This window comes from Sprattus sprattus (genome assembly GCF_963457725.1).
Source record: "Sprattus sprattus genome assembly, chromosome: 16".
Lineage (NCBI taxonomy): Eukaryota > Metazoa > Chordata > Actinopteri > Clupeiformes > Clupeidae > Sprattus > Sprattus sprattus.
The window spans coordinates 18,697,822-18,716,667 of record NC_137914.1 but is presented as its reverse complement, the minus strand read 5'-3'; the positions used below and the strand labels follow the sequence as shown (position 1 = coordinate 18,716,667).

Here is an 18,846-nt window from a genome sequence, read left to right as displayed (position 1 = left end):
ACAAAACATGCAACTTTATGGAATTGAATGTTATGAAATATGTACACAAAACTCAAGAAGTATCAACTGATATGTAACAATGAGGGGAAAAAAACATTGTGCTCTTGTGCTCTGGCCTGGCTTCTTCCCTGATCTGTCTTTTTAAATCTTCAGGATCATTCTCTATTTCTTTCTCTGCCTCTGATCCTTTTTCTACCAAAGCCCCTAAATCTCCCATCCATTTGTTCTCTGCCCCCTGTTATCTCATGAAAACTCTGGTTCCTATCCTCTTGCCCACTGCTCTGAGAATCTCGGTCATGGTCCCTGTTACTTCTTGTTCTCTTGACATCTCTTTTGTCAAAACCTCGATCTCTTCCACCCCTTGCCCTCCTTATTTCACCCTCACTCTCTCCTGTGTCTCCTTCTTTATACTGATCACCCCCTCTCCCACTTGAAAGACCTCTTTTCCAGCCTTGCTCCCTAGGCCATGGCCTCCTGTCCCTCTCTCTATTTAAACCACCATCAGACATCCTCCTCTCCTCTGACTGCTCTCTGATGTATTCATTTGAGAGGTAGGTTGAGGGGTCTTCACTCTCTCTGTGATTTTGTTGGTAACCTCCCTCAAAGTGGTCTTGACCAATTCCTGCATTATCTGATCCAGAAGCCTCTCTTTCAAAACCAGCTCCTCTTCTTCCAGAGGAGTTCTGTGGTGGCCAAGGATTTTCTTGGCTTGGAGGATGGTGCATCGTGGGGCTAAACAGTCCAGTGGGACCCCCTGGAGGAGTTGGCAGCAAAGGGCCTGAGTGCCGTCGAGGCGGTGCATCAAACTGATGATCTGGCTTGTCCATGCACAAACTTGATTGGCCTTTACCTTCTATAAATGGTCCTGAAGGGTGAACTCTTGGTCTGGAAAATGGTGGGCAGTTTCTTGGGTTTTGGTAATCAAGAGGATAAGGAGGACTTAGATCTTCAAAAGTTTGTCTGTGCTGAGGTGCTCTCGTATTTGAAGATGTATCTAGGGGATCAGGGAAAGAAGCTCTCCTGTTCTTGACCATTTGTCTGCTTTGGAAATCCTCATTTTGGCCTGATCGGCAAAAATCTGGCCCACTCATTCCTCCTAGAGTATTATGTTCACTCTGCTCATCAAATCTGTTTGGAGGAGTAAAATGTGTTCTCTGCATGCCCCTTTCTAAATCTCCACCCCGGTGTATTTCAGATTGCTCATTGGGGGCACCACTGTAAGAAAAGTCTCCTTGATTTTCTCTGAACATATATGGAGGAACAGGTTGGTCATTTTCATTAAAAGAACGGCCGTTACCAAAGTCACTGTTGTTGTTTGGTCTCCAAGGTGCATCAACTTCAGGCATTCTGGGACCGAGGCTGACATCAAACGGCCTGAAAGGTGGCCCTCGTGGTCCAAATCGTGGAGTTCTGGGCCCTCTGTTTTGAAAGGCTCCCCGAGGAGGTTGTCCAAATGGACCTCTTGGTCCTGGATGATGCAGTGCTGGATGAGGACCATCAAACTGGTTTGAGTGAAATGGTCTGTCAAAAGAGTGCTGTGTTTGACTGTCATAGTCACTAAACTGTCCTGAAGGGGGTCCTCGTGGTCTTGTGTTTTGACAGGGACCTCGTTCCTTGAACTGATTCTCTGGGGCAGGCTCTCCCTGTTCGCCATGATGAGAAAAGCTGTCACCTCTTTGTTCCATCTCTGAACCCGTCTCAAATTCTCTTGGGCTTTCCCATCTCTGTTTCCGTCTACTTGTTTGTTTGTTAAGTGAACTGTTTTGACCTTTGTGTTCCAACTCTTCTCTGTGATGATGCTTGTCATTGTCAGTTTGGTTGATATTGACTGATGAAGGCTCTCCCTGTTCGCCATGATGAGAAAAGCGGTCACCTCTTTGTTCCATCTCTGAACCCGACTCAAATTCTCTTGGGCTTTCCCATCTCTGTTTCCTTCTACTTGTTTGTTTGTTAAGTGAACTGTTTTGACCTTTGTGTTCCAACTCTTCTCTGTGATGATGCTTGTCGTTGTCAGTTTGTTTGACATTGACTGATGAAGGCTCTCCCTGTTCGCCATGATGAGAAAAGCGGTCACCTCTTTGTTCCATCTCTGAACCCGCCCCAAATTCTCTTGGGCTTCCCCATCTCTGTTTCCTTCTACTTGTTTGTTTGTTTAATGAACTGTTCTGACCTTTGTGCTCTCTGTGATGATGCTTGTCATTGTCGGTTTGTTTGACATTGACTGATGAAGGCTGAGAGGGCCTAACTTCATGACGATCACCTAAACGTTGTCTTTTTCTTGATGACAATTCTTTAGAATCTCCTCGGGATGTTCGGTGTGGTTCACGGTGAGACCTACGATGACGTGAATGGCGAGGAGCATCATCTGATTTATCTGGCGTTCTAATAGTCTCTGTTTTGAGACTTTTTGTTTTAGTACGTGTATCTGTTTTTGTTGACACTTTGACACAACTTTTATCATCACTCAGTATTTTAGCTACTTTCTCAGGTGGTGGCATCTCTGATTTAGTTTTCTCTGTTTTTATTTTCCTGTTCTCGGTAGATACTGGAGACCCTTGTTTAGATGTCGGTTTGTCAGTAATAAGGGAGGACTTCTCTGGTAGTATGGATTCTGACTTTGATTCTAAGAGTGGACTCTTGTTTCCTTGCTCAGTGTCCAACTGCAGGTTATTCTCTACACACGTAGCTTCTCTTTTCTGCCTTGGGTCCCTCCTCTTATTAATAATTGGCAGATCAACAGTATTTGTGCTCTGCTTTTCTGCAAGTTGTAACAAATCACACTGGGACAGATAGGAAGTTCTAGGAGGAGAAAGTAAAGCCTCTGAGACAGAAAAGTGAGCCATTGACATCCCTGCTGCTGCTCTTTGCCAAGACAATGCCTCTTCTTGTTTTTCCAGCTGACGTTTCTGCTCCTCAATCTGCTTGTTCAACTCCAGCAGCATTCTCTCTTGTTCAGATAATACTACAGGGCCACTGGATCCGCCTGAAATGCCAACCATGTCAGCTTGCATTTCCTCAAAGAAAGTGCTGTCCTCTGGGTCATAGGCGACATCATCCTCGATTGTGGGCTGCCGTACTACAGTTTTATCTTCAGATGTTTTGACTTGGCTCATGGGGTTATCAGTACCATAACCCATTGCTGGATCATACTCCTCTGGGTCATAAGGTCTATCATCCTCATTATCTACTTCCTCCTTCATCACTGGGATCGTGCTGGTCTGATTTAACATCCCATACTCAACTTCTGGATCATACTCCTCTTCTGGATCATATGGTCTATCATCATCTTTACTTATCTCACTTTCCTCTATTGAAACATCTTTGGAAATATGTCCATACTTTTGAACAATCAGATCAACCTTTGAAGTAGTTGGGGCTGTGGGCTTTATGTCTACTGAGGAGCTTTGTTCAGGAGAATCCATTGTATTGCCAGATGGTTCCCCCTTCTTCCCAAACAAGGTTTTAAGAATGGTTTGCAGAGGATTGTTATTAGTTGATACAGAGGGAGCTGAGTCACTGATTGGGTTGGAGCCAACAGCAGCAGGTGCTTTAATGATGGACAGAACAGTATTAGCTAAATCAGAGGGAGATGACACCGATCCTGAGGAAGAGGAGTCAGGAGATCCAGGTGGGGTTGTACTGATCGGGATCTCTGGATCATAGGGTTGCCAGTCATTTGGTTTCACACTTGTGGAGGCTGTTTTTGCAGTGGGAAAACCACCATTAGATGATTCTGAAGCAATCTTAGTTTTGGATCTCTTCTCATTAGCCTCTTCTGCCAAAGCTTCAGGAGTCTTTGGTTTCTGACATATGGCCAGTCCAAGGAGCAGATTCGGCCTATTCTTTTCAAACCCTGTAAAAGACAGAATGAAACAGCAAAACAACTGTATATTACTGAATACAACTTCTGTCAATTACAGTCAGAATAAAAACACAAAGTTAAAAGTTTAAATTTGGAATTTATACTGTTCATTTTGTGGAATACCACCCCCTATCTCATTCCATGTACAAATACCTGGTCCTTGAAGTGGCAGCAGTAGTGAGGGGACAGACTCATGGGCTCCAAGAGGAATTAGGTAGAAGTCCTTGATGTAAACGCAGTGGTTGGAAACCACACCAAAACGCCTGCGACTGTTGAAATATGAAAAAAGGGACACGTACGCCACTTCTTCCTCATCCGTCGCTGGTTGGAAACGGATCAAACACAAATCCTGAAAATAAGGGAAGACAGAAAAGAATGTGTTATAACTATATTCAGAAAGTGGAAAAAAAAACTACACAGAGCAAAGCTGCTAGGAGGACTTACTTTAGAGGGAGATGTCTTTATTCTCTCCACATACTCCCACACTGTTTGGGGCAATATTCGACCTCCAATGTGAATAGTGTCAGGTATGTCCTAAATAAAACAAAATTAGGTCAATAACATAAACTTTCTACAGAGGATGAACTGCCAATAGAAAATGTAACAACTACGTTGTATGGTTTCATTAATCAATTTAGTTTGTTGTTTATATATCAGTATATGTTGTTTTCTATAATGATCTACGTGAGACAAGAGAAACCTTCAAATAATGGATAAATGAAGTCAACAAATCAGTACTGTATTGTGGCCTAACCTCATTCAGGTGCTTGGAAGATCCTGAGACCAGATAACCCTTTGTGACAAATTTAGCAACTGATTGCATGTTCAGAAATCCTTTCCATATAGTCTCCTGCCTTTGTAGAAATTGACGTGTGTCTTTGTCCGGAGGAGGTTGAGAGGAAGCCATGCTGGTTTAAAAGAGGATGAAAGAAAGGTCCCAAACATTGTTTAGAAGTATGCGGAAAGTGAAAGGGAACACATTTTAAAATGTTTTTCATAGATTTAAAGAGAGATAAGTCAAAGAGGCAAAGTGAGAGCAACACCTGGTGGGTGTCCGCAAGGTGGAGTACAATCTGCCAGATGATCCAGAGGGTTTTGTCAGGATGGATTTCGGGACAGTAGGTGGAGGAAGTGGATAGGGTGGTTTGGCTTGTTTGGGCTCATTGATTATGGGTGTTGGAGATGGGGATGGAGTGACAGCTTGGCGTGCGCTAGGTTTGGCAGCAGGACGGAAGCCAGCAGTGCGGGGGTCCTGTCTTGTGATGGACACAATGGACACCTCTGGTATCACAATGGGGGTAAAGTCTGAGGACTCCTCCCGAACATTCTGAGTGTCTTCAGGTACAGGGGAGGCAGGGGATTCTATGACTGGCAATTCGACACGTGATGTGGTGGGTGCTGTCCTTCTCTCTGTAACACGACTTGTCTTTGGTGGCCTCAACTTGTGAGATGCCTCCGGTTTATCATCTGGCTCAGATTTCTTCAGCCTCTTAGATCCAGGCTCATCCTCATCAGCTAATATCTGACCTATAAAAGGTAAATTAAATGCATGAAAAGGGAATATTGTTTGTGAATCAGCTACATTTAGAAGAAGCTTGTTTTTTGGCTTGTTTTCTTACCTGTGCAGATCCTGCACTTCAGATCAAAAAGATGCGTCTTGTGCTCTGAGGTTGTATCTTTCAGCATGCTGCTGATGATGTCTGGAACCAACGGCATTTTGGTTGGTTGATTTTGCTTGGTCCCAGAATCTTGCTGTGACAAAGCAAGCAAAAAAAAAAACACACACACAAAGCGAAAACACAGTGTTTACAATGATGTGAGACTAAATTGAAAGAATGAGAATGACAGAGAGAGAGACAAAGAAATACTTACTGAGGAAACAGAGAGCAATGGTGTGCCTTCTGACTTGCATACTGCTACACCAGGCAACTGTGTGGTCTTATTGGGTGCCACACTAGGGGACGACTCCTCTTTCAAGTCTTGTTTCACCTGCCCCGTCTCAGGAATGCTCTGGTGAGCCTAACGGGGAAAAATTTAGTAATCAAAGGCAAGGTCATCACTAGCCAAATGTACTTTTTCTTCTAAGGATAGCAATTTACCTCAGTAAATTCACTGATATTTGGTGATGCTGGTACCCTGGCCAGTAATTCATCCTGACTTAGGCTAGTTAGCTTTGATGGCGAGATCTCTCCTTTAATCACCTGATGGAACAGCACCTGAAAATGAATATAAATATCTTAGCAGTGGTAGTGAAACACTTTGTCTAGACCTAAACATAGAGTTGTATTCTGCTGTATACCAAGCCATATCATTTTGAGATATTTTAGATAACCATGTTATGTTCCAGTTATAAGGGGCTGTGTAACACCGATAATCATTTTGTCTGCCTCTCGTAATAGGCAAAAATGGTACTAAACTCACCTTGTTTTTAGGGTCTTTCAGGTTAAACATGATCGACCTGTACTTATTCTTGTATTTGCTGTCAGTTGCAAGGAACATGTTGTATAATGCCTTCTCAATGTTCACAGCCAGATTTCCAACTTCACTTTCCGGCAATGTGAAATCATCACTGTCATTTACCCTGATGAAAGTAATATGGATAAAGTGAAATGTAAGAAGATTCTAATAATTTCATTAACAAACCCTATCATGGATTCAAATGCATGCAGTTACCTAAAACAAGTACATTCCAACCTTCATATGAACTGAGGGAGATTATCCATCAATGCATTTGCACCTCATGTATGCTTTGACAACATTCCAATTCTAATCTGTGTATTCCTGATTTCCATGTTAACAAAGTATAGTGAGATTGAAAGATGAAACTGATGTTGAGGTAAATAAGGAATAGGACAATAGGATCTTAAAATCTTAAGATTTTCAAAGTCTATGTTTGCAGAATTCTCTTACCTTTTCCAGAGAATATCCGTGAGGGAGCGGCGGATATTTAGCCTGATCTGGTTGTTAGGCTTAGGCTTTTGCTCTGAGGGCATTTGAGGGGCTGGAGGTTCCTGCTGAGGCCTGGAGGCTATGACTGAGGCAGATGTAGGGGAAGAGGGAGATGTGGAGGGAGGTGACTGTTCGTGTGGTTTTTTGGAAAGTAGAGACAAAGCCTTGACGACTACGTCTCCACCTTGCTGTCTGGATGCAGTTGAGTCTGAAACTGATGCCAACTGAGGTGTTGGCTTGGACTTCAGAGGCAGCACATTGAAATCTGCCAGTGTAGTTGTGTTTGCAGGTGGAGTGTGTCCCCGTTTGGCCATCACCTCCAAGAGTGATTTGGATCTCCCAAGGCCATCTGTTTCTGTGTTATTGTCTGTGTTCTGAGCAGCTTTTTTGTCTGTTAGAAAATAAAACAAAAGGAAACCTCATGGCACCACAGCATTCTACGTACAACATGTGTTCATTCAGGGATATGTCACTTGCAAAAATCAGTGTCATTTAACATGTGTGTTGCTTTAGTATACATATACAGCAAACTAATAATCATTCATAGTTCCTGATTTTATGGGGGAAAATGTAATACTTATCCATATATGTTCCAGGCCACAAAGACTAAATTGATTAAATATTTGAGATTTTGTGCTATGAAGACGTTTTGAGTCACCGCACCAAATCCTGTGATTTCATGAGACTCCTAGAATTGAAGATACATTTTTACCTCTGTTAAAACATCTGAACTGTAAAGTCGAGTAAGCAAACACCTTTATGGTGTGCTTAAAGGACCATGCCTCTAATCAATCTTTTAAATAAAACCAGATCACACTTTATATTTCAGAAATACCTTCTCAAACATGTACAACATTTTTAAACTTTGCATTAAATTCACTGAGCACTCTCTATGACTGGCTGTCTATGTTCCAACACATTACTAAAGTTGTCATTACAGTGTCCTTCAACATACTATATGTGATACATGTCATGTCCTCTATTTAATTCTGTGCATCATATTAGACAGCTGCTGGATAAGAGATTAACTGTGATGGCAGAGTTAATCTCTTCAGTTTAAGGAGCAGCTCTCATGTCGTCACAAGCTATGTCTGCACACATCAGCTGAAGAGAGATGTGCAGAAACTCTTTCCATTTTATGTCTCACATAGAGAGACTTTCACAGCATTTTTAAAAAGGACTACAGAAATGCAGGGTTCAACCTACTGATAGATTGGTCATTTTGAATCCATCTTACTGGCATAACCAAGAAGCTACCCTATCTTTACTCAAGTAACAGCCTACATTTAAACCAGATTTGTTCAAAGCCAAGATAACAAGAAACACTATTGATCCTGTATTGATCAACATCAGCAAACCATTAGCCTGTTTAAGGTTGTAGGTACCTACGGTCTCCTTATATCAAACCAACCCAGAGAAGGCTTTGCATGCTGATTTCTGATTAAAGATTGTATTTTGATTGGCTGGTCACCATGGTGTCTGTAAATCCAATTTAGATCTTTTTTATTCTGACACCACTGAGAGTGGAGCTCAGACTGAAGTTTACAACCGATACAACCACAAACATGAGAAGACCTGCCACAGCTCAGTACAGCTGTTTACATAATTAGCTAGCCTACAGTAAGACCCCCATGGAGCAAGGACTACAAAAATCTAAGTATTCAGCCTCTATATGGAATCATTTCTGCCAGGCGAACCACCATAGACAGTGGCCCATAAGCAGAAACAAACTCGTCAGCAGATTCTTGATTTGCAAAAAACTCAGGGCGGCAATCGGGCAAATGCCAGGTGGGCCGGCCAACCTAGTGGGCCGCAAGGCCATCAGCAATGTGGGGGAAAAAAATGACGTGCCAGTGATGTTCCACGGTTCAAAATAGGCTACCTACTTTAAGGCAGGTGCAGAAAGTGCTACCACTTCCCCCCACCCCTTCAAGTGCATCCATCCATCCATATACTGTCAGAGGTCAGGTGGGAAATGATCAAATTAAGACAGAAAGAAGATATAATGAGGATAGCAATTAAAAATACAAATGATAAAGGTCCCAAAGAGTAGAAAAGGTCAGAGAAAAATCAATCAATAAAAATTTAAAAAAAAATCGAGGTTGCTAATGCAAGTTACAAATGCATTAAAAAAACAAAACGTTACCAATGCCACGCAAAATGAAGCATACTGGTGCCCAATGGAGAGGCAGAAAGAGTGTGGATGCAGACTGATTCCAGTGAAGAGCAGGGCCAAGAGGAGGCTGCGACTGAGGTTGAGCAACATGAAAACCATTTAGGTGTTACTGCATGTAGTGACAAGTGTAAAAAGGTAGCAGAGTTAACGGAGCCAGGCCAGAGAACCAGGCCAAAACCAATTGAGTTTGATTCCTTATTTAAATACCATCTAAACCAGAACACAAAAAAATACACTTGTAATAAAATAATTTCAATGAAAGAATGGTTGTGAAACAGCGACGCAGCCAACCTATTACTTAGCCGATATGTTATAAATAGCCTGATATTGCTGTGTTTCATATGTTGGATGAAATTGGCCAGGGCGGAATATTGCTCCCAGCCCTGATTTGCAGTGTTACCATGTCCTATGCTAAAGTCACACAGGCGGACAGTTATGGGTATGTGGTGGTGACATTGTGTTGTTCTACTGCCTGTTATCTTACTTTACAAACAGGTAGCATAGCTATTCAATTTCCACAGATATTCTGACACGTCACAGTATTTAAAGAGGTGCCCTGTCCTGGACTCAATGGTTACTCTTATCTGCCTTTCCTTTACTAACCTTTGGCCTTGAACAAGTTACACATCTCCAAGCCTCAAATAATTTCAAAATAAATTAATAAGAAATACATTCAGAAAATGAAGTGACACAGATCACTGCAGTGTACCGGCTATATGACAACCACATGCTTGGATTATGCATTTTAGCTTGTTCATAGAGCTTGTGTAAAATCATGTAAACTTAAGTAAAAAAAAAAAAAAAATGAAAAATGTGATATAATGCTGACAATCCTCAATACTGCGGAAACTAACTACATGATTCGACTGTGTACATTTTTGTTTTGAGGACCATAGCTGTATGAGTGGACAAAAAATTCCCAGACCTACATTTTACATGCAGTGAAAATAGTTCTGATTTTTGGTCTTTGGCCCATTCACCATCTCTCTCACACTCATTTCCCGTCCGGGCTTCAGTCCTGTCAAATGAATGAATCCAAAAAACAACTAACAAATAATGGTAATTCAGCAAAAAAAAGTCATCTAAAAACTACCTGTTCGCTTCCATGTGCTATATCCAAGACTACACAAACAAGTATGTGTACGTCAGGTTAGAAAAGGTCACGAATTTCCACAATCCCAAGAGGTTGTTCCGGCATTGACCACTAGATGGCATTCATGAATAAAAAATAGAGTGAAATTCTGTGTGGTCCTTGTCAGGTTTTTGCAAGGGTGTTAAAGCACAGTAGCTGAGCAGTATTCCATATAATTCTGTGTAAGGTCAGCGTTGATGCAAATTGGTTTAGCGGTCATAACAAAGTTCCTCAGTGTGAGTGTATGTATACATAGATGTTGGAAAAGAAAAACCATACATCCTTGTGTGTCCAAATGCATGTATGAAAAAGTACTCTCTTCTGGCATGAAGTTTGGAAGAAATCAATCTCAAAGGTGTCATCACACACGTGCATTTGATATTCCACAAGTGCAAGGCAAACTCCAACGTCCACTGGCAGTGTGTGTATTCCAGCGAAATTCAGCGGTGCATTACCACCCACTTATTTCATTCTGTGGGGCTTTGCGGGCAACTTCACCCATATCAGGACATTCCCACTTGATACTCTTCTCAATCTTAGACTCCTACAACTACACCTCCAACAACTAAACCTAATGCCCTTTTAATCCATTTCGCATCTCCATTTTCTGTATAGGATATTTTACTCCTCATAGTAATTCTTCGCATTTCCAGAGTCCCTAAATGGTCTAACAGGTCAGTTGTTCTGTATTTGGCAATGCTCCAGTCTTCAGCTTCGTTTCCCAACGAGACGATCAAGCAGCTGTGGTCGATCAGACTCGAGCATCGAGATATAATTCAGTGATTAGTTTTTGAGGTGCTATTGACAATACCGGTGTTGATTATATGTTTTATGTCATGTCTGACCCAGGTACGGTTTATCTTTTTCTGCTTTTCTGTTCATCCATCAAAAAAACTGACTGAACCCCCCCCAAAAAAAACGTTTTCTTTGTCATTCTAGTCCATTTCTGTTGTGAAATGTGTGTGATCTGCCCTCGGGGGAGGGAGTGGGGGTTGAAAGGGTACAGATGACCCTGGGTCAAAGGCCAGGGGGGCCCATGCAAAGGCCTATGATTAGATAGTGTGCTGGCAGGACAGCTGGTTTGCTTTGCGGAAATTGAACCGGCATTGTGTGTGCATTCCCGAGTGCACATGGCCAGTCAGCGATCTGTGCACGGGGGCGATTTGTCCCATCATAAGGTGTCATATTTCATCCATGGGGGGGCCATGGAGATGATCTTGAGCAAGACACACAGCAGGTCAGTTAACACCCAGTTAACTGCCTACATTTGACAACTTTTTGCAGTTATTTTCCCAAAGCACACAGCATTCTATATAAACTATCAAATGGTAGGGATAGTTTTGTCTTGTGTGAATCTGCAATGTGACTGGTGGAAGAAAATTCAACAACGAGGCCCAGTAGTCGACAATGTGGGAGGACTGCATTTTCAGATACAAAAAAAGACTTGAAAAGGTAAGGGACCCTTCCTGAGAGTTTGAACATAGAACTTTAGTGGAAAGGCACGCAGATGAGTGTGTGTGTCCTACTGTACAGCAAGACAAAAAAATGGGAAAGTAGGACAAAAATACAACTTTTATCAGACCTTTCTTTTTTTCTTTTACTTGGGTCAGAATTGATGCTAGTTACCTCAAGAAAACATTTACTCAGAGGCCTAGTGTTAAAGATCTTTTGGGTACCAGACAATTCAGTTGTAGAAATGAAACGGTCAGCAAAAACATGAAGTCACGTTTTGAAATCGCCACCGTTCTGTTTGTGATGATTTGTATGTCGATGTATTGAATGTGCTCAGTACTGAGTATCAGGGCATTGAGTTGCTTAACATGCCAGTCAAGTCCCGAAGTTTCAACAACACAACAGTTTCTTTAGGGACATCTGGAACATTTTTTAGATTAACAACTTCATAAATTAGCTTCTTAATGGCATCTAAAGTTAGTCAGTGGTATGTCACTTTTTGCATAAAAAGAGACTTGCAGCTGACGTACTAACTACTAGACATATAGTGTGTATCCGTAGAGTGGAAATTTCTCATTTCAGAAATATTAAACCCTTTTGAAATGATTCTACCGCAGACCTTAGGAATGTCAGCATTTCAAAAATATTCAGAATACTGACATTCCCCTCACTTCTTCCTGAACAGTATTGCCAGTTTAAGAAATGCCCATCATTCAAGGGCTGTTCCTACATGCAAAAATAAAAAACAAGGTGACGTGAAGAACTTGATCACACAAGGCACCACAATTTCAGCTTCCATCTGAGGGTATAGCCCAATCTATACCATTGTTTCTACAGACCACTTTTTTAAATGAAACTTACCACCTCTCCATTTCCATGTTATTTAGCAAGACTTTGTGGTTTAGTGCGTGTTGGTTACACTGTCGTGTTGTTTTGGACTAAGAATTTGTACCCTAATTTTGACGATTCTAATCTTAAATGATCACCCATCTTCATCTAGTCATAACACATCAATTCACTTTACACTCATGGTAGACCGTCACGAAGACATGACATGGTTGCAGTGTTTGAACAAGTTGGTCAACACACCAAGATCATAATGTTGATGACTTTTGTTATTGAAAATTGCCACAGTTTTTAGGAATTCAGTACAATTTTGATGAAGATATTGCAGTCTGAATTTGTCAAATTAGGATATCATTCCATTAATGTGCAACACACAAACTGAATAACTGGCAGGTAGAGATGTCTGTCACTTTGGAAGTGACTGTGTCGAAAAATTATCCGGGAGTTGATGCAATTCTCTCGAGGGATATATTTAAGTAGTGACTAGCAAAGTGTGAAGACAGGTTGCTTAAAGATACCCTATGTAAAACTGATATTGTGGGGTTTTTGCCAGCTTGTATGTTGGAAATTATTGAACTTGTGTCTCGTATTGCTGTGTGCTAAAGGCTAAACTAATGAATGGCCTTTGAAACAAAAACAAACAAACAAAACAGTGGAGATTATGCTTATCCTTAGCACCTTTAGGATGCCTTCTTCAAGTTATTAGGGATCCATGCATAATGCAAACAGTTACTTCAGTTTCCCTGTTACCATAAGTCAGATACCATAACTGATCTGATATTTTAAAGTGTAAAAAATGATTGGTTCCAGAGAGCAGCTATTAGTTCAACATAGTTGAATAATGTGAGACGCCTGAAAGCAGCGCTAAAACCTCAGCTGACAATATTATTTCACCAGCGTATGATTGTATATCAAACAGACAGCTGTGAGAAGTTCCATTTTGTACAAACTTAGGTAAGTCTGATTTAAAACAACAGAACAAAAATACATCTAAAGCAAATATGTGCTGTAACCAACAGTTAAAGCCATCATAAGATGCTACATTCCCATCATGCATTCATAAGTGGCAATCTACAGAACAGTTATAAAAGATGTCCTCAAAACCAAAGGTTGAAAGGGAGGATAGATTACCTTTTTCATATAGAAAATAAATTCAAATACTTTTATTGCCACTCAACCAAAGTTGGTGGTTTGTGTTTTTGAGTACTTCACAAGACACTCTGTTATAAAGTTTTAATGAATACTTACCTGCGGAGTCAAAAATATAATATAGACAGCCTGCCAGAGGTTTACTTACCCGTTTTTGTCTGCAATACTGCAGTATTTTGTTTTGGGTGAACATCTATATGTACATATGACTTATACATGACCTTACTTGCGTGAGATGTAAAGGATGTTTACCTTGGTTCTAACCTGTAAGTGTTGTGTTTTTACATTATGAATTTGTTATATGAAATTTTGTTTCACTGTTTCATAAAAGTTGTTAAATAAAATGTAAGTGATTTCAATGGAAAGCATTTGAAAGTGTGTGGCTTGGGGACCATTTTGGGGATACGTACTGGACTTGTAAAAAACTGATGCGTCTATGGCAGAAACCTGCTGTGCCCTCGCTGCCTCAGTTTGGGTGCTGGGCAGCACAGCAGCCTCTTTCTCCTTATCTGCACCATCGTGGGCCGCACTATGACCTTCCACCTCAACCTGCTGTCCTGAGGACCTCTTCCGTGCCACCCTCCCGAGAAGAGGCTTCATCTGGGCCTGGAAGCATGCATAGAGATACATAAACATAACAGCTACGTGTATGGTCCATTTCAGGTCATAATTGAATGGTCTGTTAGCTCTGAAAAGCAACTCTCTCCAAGCTATTCATATGCTGTGTTTTTTTTCTCCAAAAAATCAAAAGAGGATGTACCCAAAGTCACTCTTAATGACAGGACCAAAGATTACCTTTAGGGCTGAGAGCATGGTTGGTTTACTGAGTGGTTTTGGTGTTGGGTTAGCCGCTGGTTGAGGCTCTGGCCTGGGTGGTTTTTGCACAGAGAGAGACTTCATGGCTACCGCAGCGTGCCGGAGGATGCATTCATGGCCACAATACACAGAGTCTGGTAGCGCACTCTTAGTGCAGACAGGCCCAATGCATTTTGGGAGAGTCTCCTCCACAACGGCTCTCGTCACACCCTGTTAGGAAACTCATACAGTTATGATGTAGCCCAAACAGATTATAATGTAAATCACATTAGGAAAAATAATAATGAGAAAAAGGACAAATGATTCAATTTCTTTCACTAACCACTGTGAATAACCTCTAGCAGGCGACATTTTTAAAGGAAACACCAAGAGAATATTAACAGTTTTACCGGCTGGAATATTTTGAATTTCTTCTTAGCTCCTTCGCTGCTAGCTTTTCTAATCTTCCCCTTGATGCCGTCATCTTCGCTAGGTCTATCTTCACAAGGAGACGGCAACATGAGACTCTCCGATGAAGAGCTCCTCCCAGCAGTGGGGAGGGTAGTCTGCACAATCTGGAAGGGTACAGGACTGGCGCAGGGGCTACAGTTTGGACAGATGTAATCCTCCCCATTGTTCTCCATGAGACGACCACGCTTTTCTGAGATACCCACACAGTCCCCATGAAACCACTCTTGACAGCGATCACAGCAGATCATGAACCTGTAGGCACAACATGAGTAACTTAAAAAGGCAACAGGATCACAGTGAACATGAAAACTGAACACTTTAAGAGGATACTGTAACTCTGCTATTTGTATTTAAATTATTTCACTCAAAGCAATGTGCAACGCAGTTAAGGTTACTGTTGCTGCATCCACACTCAATACGTTTTAAAAATCACTTTTGCTACGTTTACGCCTGACATCCATACTACCCCAGAGTTTTTAACCCCCCCAACACTGAGACTTTTGGAAACGCTGCTGGCCCCACTTTAGTTTGAAACACTGCATGATTGCGTTTTGGTGTGGACGGGCAGAAACTGAGACTTTTGGAAATGATGACGCAGACAACCACATACACTATCTGACTGGGTCTTATCAGTCAGGGCGAATCCTGCCCTGATTCCTCATGATCCTGTCATGTGACCCTTTTCCAGAGGGGTTTTTCCGTCTTCAGGCGTGTTGTTATGGACAGAGATTATTTGGGACATAAAGCTAAATCACGTCATCAGTACAGAGATCGCTTCAGTTTTAGAGCACTGTTTTAAAATGAAAACGTATTGGTGTGGACATAGCCTTAGTACCTAGCTGTACCGGTTGAGATAAAGCTCATTCTTTTTTCACAGTCAATGATTATAATGACAAGAAGTTCATTTTATTGAAAGTGACATTCTTGATTCCACAGACTGTGTCCAAAGTACATGAACAACAGGGTAGACCATTAGTTTTAAAATGTAAACATACCTTTTGTTATGTTTCTGTCGACAAAGGCAATACAAGGCATCTGGGTCAGTATCCTCACTCTCACATCCTTCAGGTGACTCTTCCCCCTCTGCTTCATCCTCCTTACTTTCTCCCTCCTCATCCTCAGTGTCTTGGAACTTGTAAGCAGACTTCTGAACGCCTCTGGCTGTTTCCTGGCTTCTTTTTGCCAGCATGCTAACATTGCTGTTTGTATGGATAGGGTGTGACGATCCGGCACTGCCTAGGTACTTTGCGACTAATGGCCTACCTGTTTGTCTAAGAGGTACTTCCTCATCCTCAGTCGATGTCTCATTCTCGTTAACCTGGCTTTTCACTTCATTTGCTTTGGATGTTGTTTCTGGCTCTGCCTTACCAGTGTTTCTTTTCTCTTCTAGCTGCTTGCGTCTTTTAAGCCTCTCTGCATACGCTTTCAGAGTGATCTCGTCACTGTCCTCTGTTCCCTCACTCAAAGGGCGGTTCTCAATAGGCACTTTCTTCTCACACCCTTCTAGAGACATTGTTGATGTCTGCAAGCCTGCAGCCTCACTGTTTGTCTCTGTTGTAGTCTCCGTACTGGCGGAAGTGAAGGATGCATCAGGGGAACTCTTCCTGCCCCTCTCACTCATCGGTGTTGGGGAGGTCTCAGTGGCCTGCCTGGTCCGGCCCCTTGGCTGGCGGGCACCACGGCGGCTGGGCACTGGTTTGGAGACTTGCAAAAGGTCCCCAACCTCATCCAGAAACTCCCGACGGGCCATAGTGGTGCGCCGAAAACGCCAGGTCTTAGTTGGTTCTTTAACGGACCCCTCTTGACTCTCCTCCATGTTCAAGTCTGAAACAGCTACTGACAAAAAGAAAATTCTGGGCTACCACATATTTACAGAAAATATAACTATATAACTTAATATAACTATTAATAAGGTAGGTGTGTTTGTCTGTGTGTGTGTGTGTGTGTGTGTGTGTGAGAGAGAGAGGGGATCTTGTACGATCATGTGCATACCTTTCAAACAGCTGTCATTAGAACTGCAAGAACTAGCAAGTTCTGTCTAAGGGGAAAGGAACAAAGAAATAATCAATTCATTAGCCTGTAGTAATGCTTAGCCTACCTCTGCAAATGTTTATATTGACATTTCCTGTTTCTGTTAGCTGTCACACAAAGCAAAACATGTTACAACAATGTTACACTTGAAACATGAGTATAACCTCATAGCTGAGTGAAAGTGGATTAGAGAAGACTGCAAGTTTACTGGACAGGCATAGATTTACACCTTTGTCTACAAAATGAACAAGATTCCCTTCTGTTGTTTTGGGCTAAGTCCAGAACAAAATTGTAAATTGCAGCACAGGGCTTTATATACATAAACAATGCAGTTCTAGAGATAATGCACGTAGACGTGTATTCTAGTGGTCTGATTTAGATTTTTTAATTTTATTATTTTGAATCAAAATAAGGCATACAGCAGAAAAATGCACTCTTGGCTCACAGTCAGTCTCACACAACTTCTACAGCAAGGCACATGTATCTCTTTTACAAGAGATTCCCGATTGCAATACTTAATGCAAAATGCATGTAAGAACAACAAAAAAAAAATTCACAATTCAACTGCCTGGATGATTGAGTCATTTTACTGGATATGATATTTACCTAATACTTGTCATCTACAGACTAACACCCCTAAGATAAAATAAACCCTGAATGCCAGGCATGTTTCTTTGTATGTGTGTTTTCATATGCACCTAAGTGGAGGAAGATGAGGGCTTGTGCAACCATCAGGTCCACCCCAGAGCCTCCTTTGTATTAGTCAGATGGTAGGCACGATTCACGTTTAGGGAAAAGGTATTTTTTTCTGTGTTGATTGTAAAATACCCAAATTCTCATGCTTCTTGTATACTTCTATGTACAATATTTACAACAAACTGCACTCATATTGTCAATCGCTGGGTTCGACTTCCAATTAATTTGCATATTTTAAGCACATGTTCTTATATTTTAAGTACATTTTCTTATTTTAAGAAAATGTGAGGTTCCGTCTGCTGTCCATTCGATTTTATGCAGGTTTCAAGTGTTTTCAGTCTGGATTTTGGTAAAAAAAAAAAATAGAAACCCATGTACTTCCACCAACCACATAATGACTGGTAAGCTTCTCTGATCATTCAAACGTTTGCCAGTTTCAGAGCTAAATAACTCCTGAAATGTCAGTCATTTTGGGCCACAATAATCAGATCGAATCTTTCCTGATGGACTGATACAAATCTTTTTAATCAATCATTAACCTTTCCTTACTGAGCAAAAGTAGCACGTTTACAGTGTGATCAAAGAGCATGCTTTTAGGATTGTGAAGATGAGTAATAAAATAATATGTTCAGTAGAACATATCTCACCCTTTCACATGGACCTTATCACTATCAAGTAATCCACTCGTCACTTCCTGAATTCAAGCCCAGATCTTATCCACAGATCGCCAGTTCAGACGGGCAACAGTGAAACCTACCGGATTTAGGCATTTATTCATATTCATTCCAAACCTGATTTCTTCAAGATCACCATATGTATACTACTGTTCAAGCTCAGCATTGTCAACTTGGCTGCAGGTCAGCTTTCAATTTGTAATCAGGCTACTGTCAACTAATCACTATGTTTGGTGATTAATTATCACACTGATACAGCCAGCGGATATTGCCGACCTAGCTGTTCTGTGAATTACGATAAGCAAGGGCAATATGTTATTGTTAATGGTTTCTGTCTCTAAGCAACACATAGCTATTCCAATTGTGGTTTAATGTGGTCTAAAGTGGTTAAAGTGGTGAATTAATTGAATAATAGAAATAATGATTTCTGGTTGAAATAACAATTTTGTTCTGGACAACTTCTAACGTCTTTCATAAAAAAAAAATCCCCCATTTGCAACAATTACAAACTTTGCAGCATGATATCCTGACTGCTTCTTCACTAAATAATAATAATTGCATAATTTGGAGCAATACTTTGGGTCTCTCTCGTAGTAGGATAAAATTGGCTCCA

At 41.3% G+C, this 18,846-nt stretch overlaps 1 protein-coding gene across 1 annotated transcript; it reads right to left on the bottom strand.

Annotated features, from left to right (window-relative positions):
* On the bottom strand, window positions 1-16,864 carry LOC308377557 (death-inducer obliterator 1). Its single transcript, XM_080854268.1, has 16 exons — window positions 16,825-16,864; window positions 15,828-16,665; window positions 14,772-15,084; window positions 14,362-14,592; window positions 13,977-14,172; window positions 6,773-7,202; window positions 6,284-6,443; window positions 5,962-6,078; window positions 5,735-5,881; window positions 5,482-5,614; window positions 4,906-5,389; window positions 4,617-4,770; window positions 4,307-4,396; window positions 4,016-4,211; window positions 2,223-3,853; window positions 1-1,829 (listed from the first exon to the last, which is right to left on the bottom strand). Exons 2-16 carry the CDS (start codon window positions 16,646-16,648, stop codon window positions 156-158), a joined length of 6,777 nt encoding a protein of 2,258 aa, XP_080710394.1. The 5' UTR covers window positions 16,649-16,665; window positions 16,825-16,864; the 3' UTR covers window positions 1-155.
* Between the last annotated feature and the right edge of the window lie 1,982 nt (window positions 16,865-18,846).